The 17041-nt window shown below is 40.2% G+C and overlaps 1 protein-coding gene across 1 annotated transcript in view; it reads right to left on the bottom strand.

Moving 5' to 3' along the window:
* The window catches only part of LOC142143482 (alcohol dehydrogenase 1-like), an 85051-nt gene that overhangs the window by 17697 nt on the left and 50313 nt on the right, over positions 1-17041 (bottom strand). The window contains exons 7-8 of the mRNA XM_075201357.1: positions 12817-12952; positions 1942-2080 (exon numbers count right to left, since the gene is read on the bottom strand). Of these exons, the coding sequence (XP_075057458.1) occupies positions 1942-2080; positions 12817-12952 (275 nt within the window). The remainder of the gene's footprint in view (positions 1-1941; positions 2081-12816; positions 12953-17041) is intronic.

The raw sequence follows: 17041 nt of genomic DNA, 5'->3' as shown, positions 1-17041 counted from the left end.
AAGACACTCGGCCGGGCTCATCAAATACTTTACGAAAATTTTAAATGAATGTAGAGGAATTGTAAAGAGATACATCATTACGTTTCCAAAACGGGGAAGCCCAGGCCAGGGTCTGTCCAGTGAGAAGGGATATGATGTAAACTACCTTGGCTCTCTCAGAAGAGAAATTCTCTGGTGCGAGTTCGAATTGGATGGAGCATTGGTTAAGAAATCCTCGACATCCCTTGGGGTTACCATCATACTTCTCAGGAGTAGGTATATGTAGGCTCCTGGATGTAGCGGCATTCACACTAGGAGGAGGTGCGGCCGGAGATACTGCCTGGGGAATCCAGGCGGGATATCACTCCTTGTATACACTGAAGAAGTTGAGCCTGGTTAGTCTCTTGCTGTTCCACTCGCTGGCCCAAATGGAGGAGGAGGTCACAAGCAGAGGGTTCCCCAGAGCCGTCCGTTATGGCCAGAGTAAACTGTCAGGCCTTGATGAAGGCTGGAGTTGAAGAAGGCCACTAACCGGTATTAGCACTACTGAACTAGCAGGTGCGTAATCTAACGTACCCCTGGTATTCGCCAGGCACCCCCGCAAGGAGGTTTGGACTGCGCTGCACAGGGCACGCAGGTCGCGGTCCTACTAGTCAGTTTCCGGTGTAGTGATGGAAGGGTCAGACGGTTCGGGTCAAGCCAAACGGGAATGCAAGGTACAAAAGGAGAATCCAAAATGGGTAGTCAGACAGGCCAAGGTCGCAGGAACAATATGGGACAGGCAGACAGGAGGATGGTCGACAAGCCGGGTCACAACAGGAGAGCGAAGAGACAGGAGAATGGTCAGGAGAGCCGGGTCACAACAGGAAACAATAACTGGAACACTGGAGACAGAAACCTGTTACTCTGGCACCCTAATGGCGCCAGAACCTGGTTTAAATAGAGGAAGCTGGGAAGAGATTGGAGGAGCCAGAGGGAGGCACGCTACGTGCCGAGGTAGCGTCCCGTTGCTAGCAGCGGGACAGAGCAGGGCGCATGCGCCCAACAGGGAGCTCCAGCGAAAGCCGCAGCGCATCTGTTGCTAGGCAACAGAGCACTCCGGCCAGAGGGAGCAGACGTCCGTACCCGTATGGCAGGTGAACAGCGGGGACGGCGCCTGACAATTGGCAGGCACATTGCGATGGGAGCACAGAAAAGTATTATGATCTGGATTTTACCCTAGCACACCTAGGAACGCTAACATCAGGGAATGCCAGCTCCGGACAAGAAGAAGAAACTCTGTTTTATTGGCGGCACTAGAGGAGGACATGGCAGGGAGCGCTAGGGTAAGATCCAGACCTTAGTGTGCCTGCCAACGAGTTTTTTTGAGCATGTGTCACTATAATTTATGACCCTATCTCAGTGAATATATTACACTACTCTGACCTATTGGAAGACAGAGTATTGGAAGCTCTTGTGCTACCTAGCTGCGCAGGTCGGTCTTGGTGATATTTTTGTTATGTTCATCTTTTTCTTTTTCATGCATCTGATCATTATTGTAAAATCTGTTCGTTTTGAGTGTGTCATCCCTTAGCATCTTAATAGTTTTTGTGCTTTGGAACCACAGTGATCAAATTGGACAATCACTTATTTCTATCTAATAGAATGGGAGAATGTCCTGCTCATTGCACTAGAGGCAGATGCATGCAGCAGTGCAAGGGTATTTTCAGGTGAGGAAAGGTAGTTGGGGGAGGCCTAGTACTAATGATATCACGATGCCCCTTGTGATGTGGCCACGTCCCCACTTTGAGATGTTGACATCTGCATCCCAAGTCCAAAAATGGGACTGTTGGAAGGTATGGTAAAACAAAATGGAATTCTGAGATTTAGGTTTACATTTAACTCTTAATGAGGCCCATATGTCAAATGCAATACTTTTATACTATTGTATATACATATCTTGAATAAAAAAATGGAACGTACCTTTCCCCTTTGCGCAGAAGTTCAAACCCTTTATTTATTTCATTAAAAGGCAATTTGTGAGACAGCAATTTATCCACTTCGTACTTTCCGGACATCAAATCTGAAACTAGTTGAGGAACACAGTCTTTGCTCCTATAACCTAGAAATAAAACACAATAAAGGTAATTTATGAAGTTGCAAAAACGGGGCCCACAAAACAAAAAAGAGGGAAATTGGTGAATAGTTGAGAGGACAACTGCCAAAACAGACATCTCTAAACAGAAGTAGGGGGGGGGCAGAGAACTGCAGCTGTAAATCAACTGAATGCATCAAACCTACAGAGCAAAGAGGCTGTCTAGCTGAAACGAACGTCATAACTCTACTGGATTGGTGCTTGTCAAAGGTGTCGAAGTCAGCAAATTGGATAAAGTTATTTCATTTAATATCGAGCAAACTTGGTTGCCTGTGTTTGAAAAGATGCGTAGAGCACGCTACGGCGTGGAAAGGCGTACGCAGCCGCAACACGTGGCAATGACAGTTTTTACACATTTGCACACATTCGCACAGACGCACACATTTGTAGATAGTACACATTAATTGTAGATGCAACATTAAACTTATTTATATAAAAATATAGTAGTATTTATGTACAATATTATAAGTTATATGCATATTATTAAAACATAAGGTTCAGGTTATGGGAAATGTGTCATGTCTGGTATCATTTTAATCCCCTATTCATCAGCGGCTGCCCGATTCATTCGGCGAAGAGAACGCACATTGCATACTCTAGTTATTGATGTTAGGGAATAAATCTTTAAAATTATACTGACTATAAAATGCTAACGGACTAGTTGAAACTGGAGTCTTGGCGGGAAGATCAGAGCACATTCCCTGGAGAGATGATCCCAACCTTTGGATATTTTAGTTTGAACTAGCCTATGATCTGCAACCTCCTGGACCTTCCTGAAACCTGAACCAATAGAAGCAAGCCACACCATCTGCATTGTTTTACTGTATTTCTGTCTGCATATAAGCAGGAGCTTTTCATCTAGTGGACAGTCATCTTTGACCACAGACTTCAGACCTGAATGACTGTTACTTATTAGCGCCTGCGATAAGTAATGGCTGTACTTATTATTTCGCTTGAATTATTCTGCTACTTTTTGAGAATAAATATTTGTGCGTTGGAAACACAAATCGAGATTCGACAATCGTTATTGGATAGCGACAAACCGTGCATTACAATTGTGAAACTAAATCTTATTAATTTCCTCTCCAGATTGGTTATCATAGCATGTTTGAACTAGTCAAAATGTGGGGATTCAAGCTACCATATATAGTATGTCAAACCAGCAAATATGGATACTGATGAAGGGATTTCTTCTGGGACCACAGATTTACTAGATGATGATAAATTCATTTGGAACATCACCTAAAAAGTTCAACAGAATTACAGATATTCCCTTGAAAGACACATTACTAGGGTAGTTTTGTGTTAGTTAACATTTACTTAAGTGCATATCAATAGAGATGCTCACTGACCCCTGTGAACTGGTTTTGGTTTTGGATCTGGATTAGCTTCGTGTTTTGGTTTTGGTTTGGCAAAACCGCCCTCGTGTGTTTTGGTTTTGGTTTTGGAGTTTTTTAGAAAAAATCCTAAAATATGCTAAAATCACATAATTTTGCTCTTTTTTTGTTCCTACATTATTATTAACCTCAATAACACTAATTTCAAGTCATTTGCAGTAAATTTTGACCACCTCACAGATCACAATATTATTTTCATACACTTTCGGACAAATACTGCAGCGACCTGGCTGGAAGGTAAGCGATGGAGCAAATACACAAACACATGGCAGTTCCTAGCACATCTAGGACACATTGGCACACAGCAGTGGCAGAAAAGAAAAATGGTGCAAGATGGAATTGTCCTTGGGCTAGAACTGATATGTTGGATTTTAAAAAGGAATCCAAAAATCGCGAGATCCGAAGAAATAACAATGACGTTTTGCCTCATTTTCAAAACCGAAAAACTGCGAAAATACAGAGCTGGTCCGGTACTCAGATCCGCTATGCTCGGGTTTGTTCGGTCCTCGGGGAACCGAGTATGAGCATCTCTAATTATCAAGAGTGTTTGCATGGCAATACAAGAGATTACAATTTTGATACATCAAGCTGCCTCATAAATTAAAGGTACATTGATTATAACATTCTGTTAAGGAAGAGTTATTCCAAACTCCTGTTACAGCTTTGCAAGGCATAAACCATAAAGCATCATGAGTGGGTTTATGTGAGTGTGTCACTCTGTGACTCCACTAGGGTCTTTACAGAAAATAATAGCTGTATACTCAGCAAGACAATATGCATAGTAATAAAATGCAAGGTAGTTACATTTATCAGTGAAAATGCCATAAGTGCTGATTGGCCTATATAATACAAGAGACTTTGCTCATTTTACTATTAATATATGTTTCAAATTAAGGAAGAGGGTGAATTTGTAGTTGAACAGAAAGCTAACTGTGAATTGAGAAAATTGAATTAATGGTTATAAATTATTATTATTATTATTATTATTATTATAAATGATTTTTGCTGATTTTTGATATGTTGGCTCCTTCAGTGGAGAGGTGTGAGATTTTCACCCTCCACAGACACCAGCACAGACTATATTGAATTTGAGCCCTTAAAGAGGCCCAAACTCCTCCCCTATGAAGAATCGGGGGGACTTCCTCCTGACCATCAGGAGGCAAACCCTTTCCTCAGATGTGGCAGTTTCTCACCCTGCCACACCTTGCCTTTGCACCCAGTAGATGGGAAGCATTGTAAAATGTAATTTTTTTTAAATTGTACCCAATCAGGTGATACTTTTGTACAGTGATGGTACTTATCTGTCTGCAGTAGGCTCTGGAAGTTAGTATATGCAATGCTTCAGTTGCATGGCTATGAGAATTGATATGGATGATTGACAGATATACAGACCCAAAAGCACTGTATGTTAAGAGCTGACTTTATGACCCCTAATTGCCCTTGAAGCGTTCCAGCATACAAAATAGTTTTGTGGAGCATTACAGAAACAATGTTTCCATTTGTGGAGTGAGATTATTAAACTTAGATAAAAGGGTGGTGGGGGCGATTGTATGGGGTGATACTTGCTGTGTGGAAGGGTGCATGTTCATTTCAGTTCTGCAAAAGGAGTTGAATTTTGCTCTAGTTCAAAGCTGGTGAAGACAGCCCCATGTCCCCTCAGTCTCATGATTACTTTAAGCTATATGAAGTTAAAGTAATAATTATATTTTGGGAGAAACAAGGAAAATTTTATTTTATTGGAAGTGGAGGTACTAAAGGGGAAGTAGGTTGGACTTGATAGTAACACTCTTGCACTGTGTGTCTTTGGAAATGTATTGGCCTCTCCGTACATCAAGGTGCACTTAATCATCATCATCATCATCATTTATTTATATAGCGCCACTAATTCCGCAGCGCTGTATAGAGAACTCATTCACATCAGTCCCTGCCCCATTGGAGCTTACAGTCTAAATTCCCTAATATAGACACACACAGACAGACAGACAGACAGAAAGGGAGACAGACAGACAGAGACTAGGGTCAATTTATTGATAGCAGTCAACCTACCAGTATGGTTTTTTTTTTGGAGTGTGGGAGGAAACAGGAGCACCTGGAGGAAACCCACGCAAACACAGGGAGAACATACAAACTCCACACAGATAAGGTCATGGTCAGGAATCGAACTCTTGACCCCAGTGCTGTGAGGCAGAAGTGCTAACCACTAGGTCACTGTGCTGCCCACTTCTAGTTTGGTTAGGCATCCCCTGAGAGCATAGAGTAGGCGTGCACCTTGAAGTGCAGTGGATGGAATATCTAAACAAACTGGTGCAAAACAAGTGTACTTCATAAATGGGCGGGCTGGGCAGGGGGGCATCTGCCCCCCATGCTGCTTGATCAGACAGGTATTCGGGCCGCCCCCCCTCCTGTGGATGGATGCGGCGCCGTCCGCATACACTGAGTATTACCCAGCGCACAGGCGGCCGCATCATATCACACTCAATGCGGCCGCGTCATCCAATGACGCGGCCGCATGGAGTGTCAGGTGATGCGGCCGCCTGTACGCTGGGTAATACTCAGTGTATGCGGACGGCGCCGCATCCATCCACAGACTGGGGAAGTGGGAAGTGGGTTTGGGGGGGGTTGTAGCGCAGCGCGCTGTCTGTCACTGCAGGAAGATGACTCATTCACCCCCAGGAGGGGGGGGTTTGGTCTGCGGCCGCATGACACATGGGTAGTATTCTCTATATACTACCCATGTAAACAGTATAAAAAAAACATTAGCCAAGTGCTACAGGGCTCCTGCAATAGCCCACAGCAGCCCTGTGCAGCCAATCACAGAGGGCCAGGGTGTCAGATTGACACTCTGTGCCCTGCCTCTCCTCCTCCCCAATACCAGCCCACCCTGAATATGATTGGGGCAGCCCCAATCAATCAAATACATGGGAGCCTCAATCTCACTAGGAGGCTCCCATGAAGTAGGTAAAAATGAGTTAATATATAAATAAATATTAATAAATAAATGTGTGTATATATATATATATATATATATATATATATATATATTTTATATCCTGGTGGCTTGCCCACCAATACAATGGGAGCTTCCAATACAGTCGGAGGCTCCCATTTAGGCAGGGCATGAAAAACACCCACCCCTGCAGCCATTATTGAAGAGAAGAGCAAGGCACAGCAAGAAGAAAGAAAGAGAGAAATTACAATCACTTTTAATCAGGTAAGTGTATGTTCATTTTTTTAATATTATCTTTTTAATCTTTATTGCAAAAAAAATAGCATTTTTTTGTGTATGTGAGCGAATAGATAATCATACAAATAGTGTAGTGCTATTTGTATGATGATCTATTACTAGTGCTTGATAAATAAATAATCGCCAGTGATAACCCCTTTAATATTTTACGGAGCAAAACCAAACCATTTTGCTCGCAAAAAATCAGTTTTTTAAAGCAAAATGGCTTCTTGCACTTTGATAAATCAGCCCCTGGGTTCAGTACTGTAATAGAACATTATTATATAATTTATTGCTAAACCCCCTCCCCCTTCACGGACGAGCAGGCAAAGGCATGTAAACATGTATGTTATGTAATGTAATCAAAAACTGGTGTCATAGTGTCAATGTTTTTGGTTGTTTATTTTTTTTATTGATCATATTTTAAATGTGCGTTATCAAAATTGTGTCATTCCATATCAGATCACCCAAAAAAACATGATTTGTCCACCACCCGTCTCAGATTTTTTTGAATTTTTTTTTAGTTAAGAGAGGAGGTCAAAACAACTATTTCTGCTAAATATCTCGACTGTCTGACAATTAGTTGATTATATATTGATTTTTCAATTTATTAAATAATTTACTAATCGCAGCTTCTTTATCCAGTTCATTTGAAGTATTACAGGTGTTTATTAAGGAATAGATACAAAATTTGGACCCCTAAGGTAACTCTTCCTCCCGAATCCAAAAATCCAAACCAAATTACTTTATCTGCCTCATGTTTTGCGTTACGGCAAAAACGCACGGTTTTTGAATATCATTAAAAACGCTAGATTCAATTGACATTAGGTATCCCATTTTTTGGGGGGTGTTTAAAAAAGGTATAATTTACTGCCACAAAAAAAATCAGCCGGGTACTCTGTTTCATAGTGGAGAAAAAAAAATAATGAAGTTGATGCTCGATTACTGCTGTACAGCATACTTAATTTACACATTGTTAAAAACCATACCAAAAAAGTGAACTAAACTGAGACAATGGGATAAAACTCCCATACAGGAAATGAAACAAACAGAAACTGATGGGAAGGGGATTCCCTTTAGAGAGACCAAAACTGAAACTTTCCAGAGAAAGATAGAGGGAGACACAGTAAGAGTCAATCATGGCAGCTGCTCATTTGGTAGTCTTTTACATACAGTCTGCCATATTACTATTACTTAAGGATCCAAATTTTGTGTAGATTCCTTAATAAACACCTGTAATACTTCAAATAAACTGAATAAAGAAGCTGCGATTAGTAAATTATTTAATAAATTGAAAAATCAATATATAACCAACTAATTGTCAGACAGTCAAGATATTTGGCAGAAATAGTTGTTTTGACATCCTCTCTTAACAAAATTTTTTTTGTAGAAATCTGAGATGGGCGGTGGACAACCCTGGTTGAACTGACATGAATTATCCAATTATTTTTAATGTAGGGTATCAATTGTATTTGTAATGTGCGTTATCAATGCTATTTTGATGTGCGGTATCATTGCTAATTTTTAATGTGCGTTATTAATTCTGTTTTGATGTGCGGTATCAATGCTGTTTTGATGTGCGGTATCAATGCTATTTTCATGTGCGGTATCATTGCTAGTTTTCATGTGCGTTATTAATGCTATTTTGATGTGCGGTATCAATGCTGTTTTGATGTGCGTTATTAATGCTATTTTGATGTGTGGTATCAATGCTGTTGTGATGTGCGGTATCATTGCTAGTTTTGATGTGCGGTATCATTGCTAGTTTTGATGTGCAGTATCATTGCTAGTTTTGATGTGCGGTATCAATGGTATTTTGAAAAACAATTTGACTAGACTAAAAAGTGTATGTTGAAGGTTTATTGTGGAATTATTTTTTTTGTGGCTTTGTTCTGATTTCAAACATTTAGAACCCCCCCTTAAAAATCCTGCATTTGCCCCATATATATGGGCCTGATCTTGATTCTGAGTGTGTGTTTAAGTACAATGCAGTGTATTGTATTGTCAAAGATTGCAAGTGTGAACCCGTATAATGTTGTTTACTCTTATTTCCATAACCTATTATTACAATTTGTTATTTGGAGCCATATTTTAATACTGGTCTGCCACTCACAACATTTTTTGTAAAGTTTGTTTATGCATATATATGTTTTTGGTTACATTATTTATTTTCAGTATTTATATTTTATAATAATAAAGAACTGCTGATTAAGTAACACTAAAACAGCCTCTTTTTATCTTATGAAATATATATTGTACCGAAAAACAGCTTTAAGGCTGGCCCGCGCTACTTATGGACCACTGCTGTGTGCTTGCCCCCCGGGCTAAAGTCTGCCAGCCCTCCCCTGTTCATAAAGGACCTCATGTGGCAGCAAAATTAAAAAAAAATTACACATCGAGGTCCAAATATTTCAGAGACTGGTAAATTAGTTTACCATAAAAAAATGTATTGAGTTCAGCTCACATATATTTAGCAGCTAATGTACTATACAGATTTAGTGGTAGGGGTCACTTAAAAAATCTTTATATGAAAACATTTATTTATATCTGCTTAATGTTAGATTACAAAAGGGAATAAATAAAAAATCTTGTCACCCTATGGATCTTCTTCTCTCACAAGACCTCTGCACAGCTGTATAGTGCCTGTGTATGTGTTTGATTGTGTTTGAGTAGGCGAGTGTGTGTGTGTGTGCGTGTGTGTGTGTGATGCAACATGGCTAAGAATTAAATGGAAGAGATTTTATGGTAGATCTGTTGTGAAAGCTCAGATTATTCATCTTTATAGAATTCTAAAACTTTGTAGCGCTCTCTAGAATCTCTCCATACAAATAAAACATAAAATAAGTTTATAGAAAAATATATATTAATAAAACACATACATAAATACAATTCAATGCAGAAATATAACTAATAAAACCACATAGACTCTTGGAGAAATTCCAAAGGGGTGTCCCCCTGCAGAAAAAATGTTTATTAATTGATTTCAATTCCAAAACAGTTATATGAAAGTAAACAGGCAAGTACCAAAATGAGCTACAAAACATCCCTCAGAATAATTATCTTCAGCTCTATTTATTTAGAGTCTTCTCATTTGTGTTATTTAAAAATTTGGGATAATCAGCCTCAAATGCGCTCCAAAACAATCCAAACACAATGTTTTTATAGGAAACGGTACCGGTACCTTAAAACAGCACATGTAACTGATGGCACATCTTACCACACTGTTCTCCTCTGGACTTTAAAAAGCAGCTCAGTACTCCGTAGTAACAGGACTCCTTGTGCATTATCTGTATACTTTGTTTCAGTCCTCTCTTCAGTAGCGTGAGGCCATGTGATTTAGTTACGCCTCTAATATCTGTCCAACTTCTCACAGTGCTGGGATTAATTCTCCTCCTAATAACTCACTGTACACCACTTCCAGGTCAAAAGGTACCAAAGACAGAAAGCACCATTAAGAGTCCTGCACAATCTTATTCCTTGGAGAGCAATAAAGATACTGAACACGATCTCCTGTCATTCATCAAATTTTTCTCCACTAACACCAGGTGACATGTTTCGGCCCTATAACGGGGACTTTCTCAAAGAATAGTGGAGTTACATTCTAAGCCTCTTTAAATAGTATTTCTCATGGTTGAAAATATTGTCTTCAATTAGTCAGTCATCAAACCATTCCTATCCAGTCCTCATTATTGTTATGACTCGCCGGGCTCTCTCTCAGAGTAACTAGATAGATAGATAGATAGATAGATAGATAGGGATAGGTAGGTAGGTAGTTAGGTATGTTTAGATAGCCACTTGGTGTTTAGATAGGTAGTTAGTTTAGTTCTTAGATAGATTGGATAGATTAGTTTAGGTAGATTAGATAGGCAGATAGATTAACTAGATAGATTAGATAGGTATTAGATAGGGTCAGTTAGGTCTGTTCTCTGTCAGAATCTGCCCTCAATTCATGCTGTCTTTTCTATGTAATGCCAGCCTGTTTCTCTTAGCTCACTCACCTGGCTTCCTCATTATCACCTGCAACATATTGGTTCTGCTCTCCTTAAAGAGCAGGCTAATCCTCTGCAGGATTGCCGGTAATACGTTTACCTTAGTGTTCCTGCTCCCTTGTGGTTTCCCTGTTCCGTTACATGTTCCTGTTGTTTCCTGCCAGCTTGTGGTATCTCCGTGTACCAGACAGTTTCCGTTCCTGTTAACTCTTCATTGGATTTCCCTGTGTCGGCTCTGCTTTGACTCCTCTTCTGTGTGGTTACCCGTGTGCCAGACCTGTTTCAGTTCCTGACTATTCTCTATTGGATTCCCCATGTACGAATCCAGCTATTCCCCTGATGAGTCTACTTTGGCTCCGGACTCAACCTTGCCACAGGTACTATTGACTGTTTACTTATATCACCATATGCCTATAATGTAGTTACCCCTGGCAACTGCCTAGGAACTGTTTTCCTCCTATCTCCGGACTCTCACCGGTACTGTGGGTTGTAGTGACCCCTGACTATTGCCTAAGAACTGTTACCCCTAAATCTCCAGACTGACTCTCACCGGTACTGTGGGTTGTAGTTACCCCTGGCAACTGCCTAAGAACTGTTACCTCTAAATCTCCGGACTCTCACCAGTACTGTTGGTTGCAGTTACCCCTGGCAACCGCCTACGTTCAGTTTCATAATATTTACCTATCACTGCAAGTTCCGTTCCTTTCCGGACAAGCACCGGTACAGAAGTTGCTGTGTAGCAGGATACTTCTCTATCAACTGTTCCTTATTTATTCCAGTGGCCACGAGTGATATATCAGTCTTGACACCATCCACTCAGTGTCTCACCGGACTCCCTCCTGCACTTCCTACTCTACTGCCTTGGTAACTCTATTCCTGGGTTCTCCCCAGCCAGTGCACATCTCACGACCCTCTGTTTGTCTGCAGAGAAGTCTGTCCCCACCACTAGGGGCAACAGTGAACACCAGACGTTCGGAGCAGACTCCCGATTTTGCTGTACTGGCTGAGGGGTTCCTAACAATTATACAAACAGGAAACACCTGATTAATAAATAATTCTTAGTTCATTTGTAGCAGGTCTAATACAATACCATATTTACAATAAATACAGAATAAAAATACAAACAATTGAAATCAATTAATACAGATTTTTTTTGCAGGGGGACTCCCCTTTAGAATTTCTCCAAGAGTCTATGTGGTTTTATTAGTTACAAGTTAACCCATGCATGATACTCATGCATTCTAGTCAAATCAAGCTACTTAAGGTCTTAAAAAGGTTCTTGTCATGCATTTGGGCCTAGCCCAGGCCTCCTCAGGGGAAGAGCATTACTTCCCGACACAAGGGCCCTTTTTAATGTGTGTTCATGAGGTAAAATTACCTCACGAAAATGAGTTTGACCCCTCAACTCGTAAATTTAGCCTTTACTACCCCTCCCACGGGGGGAAGGGGGGATGATGGAAGTTAACTGACTTCACTATTCTAATTTTTTTGTCAAATAATGTCAGTATACCAAATTACAGGTCAATTGGATGAGTCCTTTCTGAGAAAATTGTTTTTTCCACACACACACACGCCGCTAGGCTTTTACTTTTATATATTAGATAATGCTAAGAATTTAGTAGGTCAGTGTATAACTCCGCCCAGCAGGTGGCGCTGCAGCTTGTTTGTTTTTTTTTCCACACACAGACTAACACACGCCGCTAGGCTTTTATATTATAGATATTTCTGCATTGCATTGCATTTATGTATGTGTTTTATTAATATATATATTTCTATAAAATTATTTTCAAACTTATTTTATATTTTATTTGTATATCGGGATTCTAGAGAGTGCTGCAAAGTTTTAGAATTCTATATTTATGGTAGGAGGTTGTGGTGGCCTTACTTTTTGCAGCAGCCAGCGTTTTCCTCATTATTGATATTATACTGTATCATTAGTATTGTATTATATTGCTTTTTCTTGATTATCATCATTACCTCTTTGCGCCTAGTGATTTAGAGATATATATCCAGGTTATTCATATTCATCGCTAAAAAAATATCTGTGCCAAAAGTAGCATTTGTCATTTGCAATTATATTTCACTTTTACATACCTCCAAATATAGCTCCTTTTAAAGTACGTCCAGTGAGAACCAGCATTGGCTCAAAGGAGACCTTTGAAAAGGATGGAGCCACTCCAACGATAACTGTGGTGCCAGCGCTAAAGTGACTGGACCGAAGTGCAGAAACCTGAATGAAAACAAATGCAGAGTATTGAAGAAAAGGTTTGGTTCTGGTTATGCTATCTATTCTGACTATTTAGGGCTCAGGATTGTAATACAAAGTTAAGAAAAGGAAAATATTTTTTTTTCCCCCCATGTTTATTCTAACTACATGGAAGAAAGTAGAAGAGCATCTTGATTACAAATATATTAATGTCATACACCTGGGAGTTCTGTTCCTCAGAAAGCTCTAAGGCAGGGCCGTCTCTTCCATTGGGCACGATGGGCAAGGGGGCCCGTCCGGGGAAGCACTCTTAATAAAAGATAAAATCCTGAAAAAAAAAAAAATACTTACCTTGCGGTCACGTCAGCTGGCGATCCGGCTCCGGCTCCCTCTCTGGTCTCCTCCTCTGTGCTGCGCTCGCAGTGTATGTCGGGTGTGATGTCATCACGCCCAACATTTCCATTGTGCAGCGCAGCACGGAGGAGTCACACCAGCGCGCACGAGAACTAGCAGCAGCCAGCAGTGACTCGGAAAAAAGAAGAGAAGAGGATCGGAGAAAAAGCCGATTAAGGGTAAGTTAAGGGGGATGTGAAAAAAAAAAGTGATTATATATTGTAACAAAGGGAGGCATTTTTCTGACAAGAGGCAGATAAAGTATACAAACAGAATAAAACATTGGCACAGTTATGCACCTAGGTGGAGATTAAACCAGGTAAAAACATATGTGTAGTTTGGAGTGTGTTAACTTACATGATTTAAAAGCTGCTTCCTCTCAGCAAACAGACAGGGTGTGTCTTAGTCTAAACAGAGCCAGGGATGGACGTTTCCTTTTAAAGGGAAGGTGGGTGTGTCACCTGCCCATCAAGCTAGGCCTGTGGGAGGAGTGTCAGGTATAAAACCCTGCTTGTTTCATTGTTCAGGGAGATCAACGCTGGGCTAGCTGGCTGATCTGGACAGAGAGCTGGACTATGTATAGTAAGCGTATAGGATCTCCATAATTGCTGTGCAAGTATACAGTATCAAAATATTATTACCATCCTGACAATAAAGAACCATAAAAAGGAAGAAGTTGTTCGCGTGTGCTTCACCAGTAGCGGGCTCTTGCCACAATATATATATATAATCACTTTTTTTTCTTTGTTTTTCACACACACATGAATGTCAATAATGTCTTGGGCCTTGGAATCAATGACCCCCACAGTTTGGGCAGGGACACCTTAACAACATACATATATACATTATCTATAATATATAATAAATGTCTAGGGGCGTGTGTTAGTCTGTCTGTGTGTGTGTGGAAAAAATAAAACCAAGCTTCAGCGCCACCTGCTGGGCGGAGTTATACACTGACCTACTAAATTCTTAGTGTGTGTGGAAAAAACAACTCAGAAAGGGCTGAAATTTGGTATACTAAGATGTTTTTAATTTGTTAATTTAATTTGTTAATTGCTAAAAGTGTTTATAAAGATTTAAAAAAATATATATATATATTTCTTGAAGGAGAAGTGACAGTTGGGAGTGGTTGGTGGTTGCCGGGGGTGACAGTGGGGAGTGGTTGGTGGTTGCCGGGGGTGACAGAGTGAGAGGAGTGTGATACTCAGGACCGCTGAGAGAGATCCCTGTGTCTGGATAGACATCTGGATAGATGTGGTGATGAAAATGAAGGATGAGGTGATGGAGAAGAATGATGAGGTGGTGACATGTGGACAAAACCACGTTAAAAAAGGGCGCTTGCATCGGGAAGTAACGCTCTTCCCCTGAGGAGGCCTGGGCTAGGCCCAAATGCATGACAATACCCTTTTTAACACCTTAAGTAGCTTGATTTGACTAGAATGCATGAGTATATATATACACATACACACTTTTTTTTTTTTACATATATAGGGGTCCCGGTGCACTGCTTTGCCCGGGGGCCCATAATGTTGTTAAGATGGCCCTGCTCTAAGGCACTTTTTTTATATATTTGTAAAACCGCTTCCGATATACAATAAATTCTCTTTTTGCATTTCATTAGAATTTAAAATAAGCTGTTCATGAACTTAAATGATTCAGTAATCATCTAAATTAAGCAAATCAATTAAGGGAGGATATAAATGAGCAGTCAAAAGTTAAACCACACATACCCATGTAGAAGTAATAAAATAATGAAATGTGGGTTTCAAAATACAGGCTTAAAGCTGCAATATCACCGATTGTAAAATTTAGTACCTAGTTTTTCCCCATAGCTGGAGCCCTGGAAGCTTGTAGCCCTTTTTTATGGGATCTGCAATATAGGACTGGCAAATAAATGCCATTCATCACTTTAAAATGGAGGTGCTTGGGTGATGTGAGAGGGAGGACCAATCACAAGTAATAATAATAATAATATGTTTACTATGGTGGTGTGTAAAACCTGGAAATAGCTAAGCGTAACTGGTATACTATTCTCCACCACCACTGCCACTTGGGATTAATAATTAACCTGGCACCAAGAGTTATGTAAGTAGCCATATCTGTCTTCCTAAAAGACAGTGACTAGTGGGTGGCTTATTGTAATGTTTGTCATTTGAAGGTAATTTAGAAATATCTGGGAACCTGGATTTTGCATTATTATTGCCTATAGCACACACCTTTCCTTTAAGACAGAATAGTCCACAAGTACTTATTTATTCCAAGATCATCCTGTGATGACCAACCAGACTATTGATAGAGAACGAGGGGACAACAGGTTATCACACAAGATTATAGTCATGAAGCAGAGGCAGCACATGTGCGAGTGCAAAAAATACAGCAAGATATTAAAACACTAGATAGAATCATAGATGGGTATCCCGAGCCAGAAGATTCAGAAACCAGTGTAGACACGCAGACACAGAAGTCAAACCCATTTAACCAGAAAGAATGATAGCTACACCTAGGTTCCATGCACATAACTTAGATAAAAGTAGAGTAGAAGTTCCAGGCATGAACATAAATACAAAGAGCCAAACATCAGAAAATAAATGAACATAAAAACGCATGGAAAAATAACTTTTGCGCTTATACGTTAAAAGCTAGATTACTAATTACTAGAGTACATAATTAATATCTCGTCGTGTTTATCTTGTACTTTTTTAGTTATCTGTCCAGTGTCTAAATCTTTACAACAGTTCTAGTTTTTTTTTATTTTGGTTAGAGCATGATCACAGACAGATGACATTACACTTGGGCTTAGAGCTGTCATTATTATTATTACTGTTGGTATTGATCTGTAAAGCACCAAGTGCTCCATAGCAGTGGTCTGTGGGGAAAAGAGCATATATGTAAAAATAGGACCATAAAAGATAGTCAAAGTAAATGCAGACTGGAAGTCTTTCCATGGCATTTTGGATGGCTTGAAGCTGGGACAAATGGGCGAGGGGATTGCTAAATAGAAGGAGGTTGCACAAGTCAAGGCAGGAGATAATAAGAGAATGGATAATAATTTTGCCTCTTGGTCAAGAAAAAGGAATATTCTAGCAATATTTCAAAGATGAAGGTGACCAGACTGTGAAAGAGACTGTATGTGAGGAGTAAAGCAGAGGGTAGAGATAAGTGTGAAACCAAGGCAATGGGCTTGGGATATTGATGACTCTGTGCTGTTTTTGATGGTGGTGGAATTTTAGGTAGCATTGGGCAGCCATGTGGAAATAGCAGAAAGACAATTGGTCACATAGAGCAGTAGAGAAGGACAGAGGTCAATGGAGAAATAAATTTGGATATTGTCATAGAAGAGTTGGTACTGGATACCAAGTGAGTGAATTACTTGACAAAAGAAGAGGTATACAGTGGAAAAAGCAGAGGACAGTGAACAGAGCCTTATGGGAATTCAAGATATAGTTGGAGTGGAGAGGAAGATGTACCAGAGTTAGATGACACTGAAGGAGGAGCTGGGTTGGTGAACCAGGAAAGATCTGTGCCATGAAGTAGAGGGAAGGGTGTGTAGGATTAGTTGGTCATCAACATTGTCGCAAGTGCCATAGAGGTCCAGGAGGATGAGTATAGAGAAGTGACACTTAGACTTTGCTATAAGTAGATTGTTGGCAACTTTTGAGGGTTGGCTCTGTGGAATTGTAAACAGCACCTATATGTGGACTCCACTAGTATTGAAATATA

Source organism: Mixophyes fleayi, chromosome 1 (genome assembly GCF_038048845.1).
Source record: "Mixophyes fleayi isolate aMixFle1 chromosome 1, aMixFle1.hap1, whole genome shotgun sequence".
In the NCBI taxonomy this organism is placed as follows: domain Eukaryota; kingdom Metazoa; phylum Chordata; class Amphibia; order Anura; family Limnodynastidae; genus Mixophyes; species Mixophyes fleayi.
Note: the sequence above shows the minus strand (reverse complement) of the source record. Positions and strands in the feature narration are given on the sequence as shown.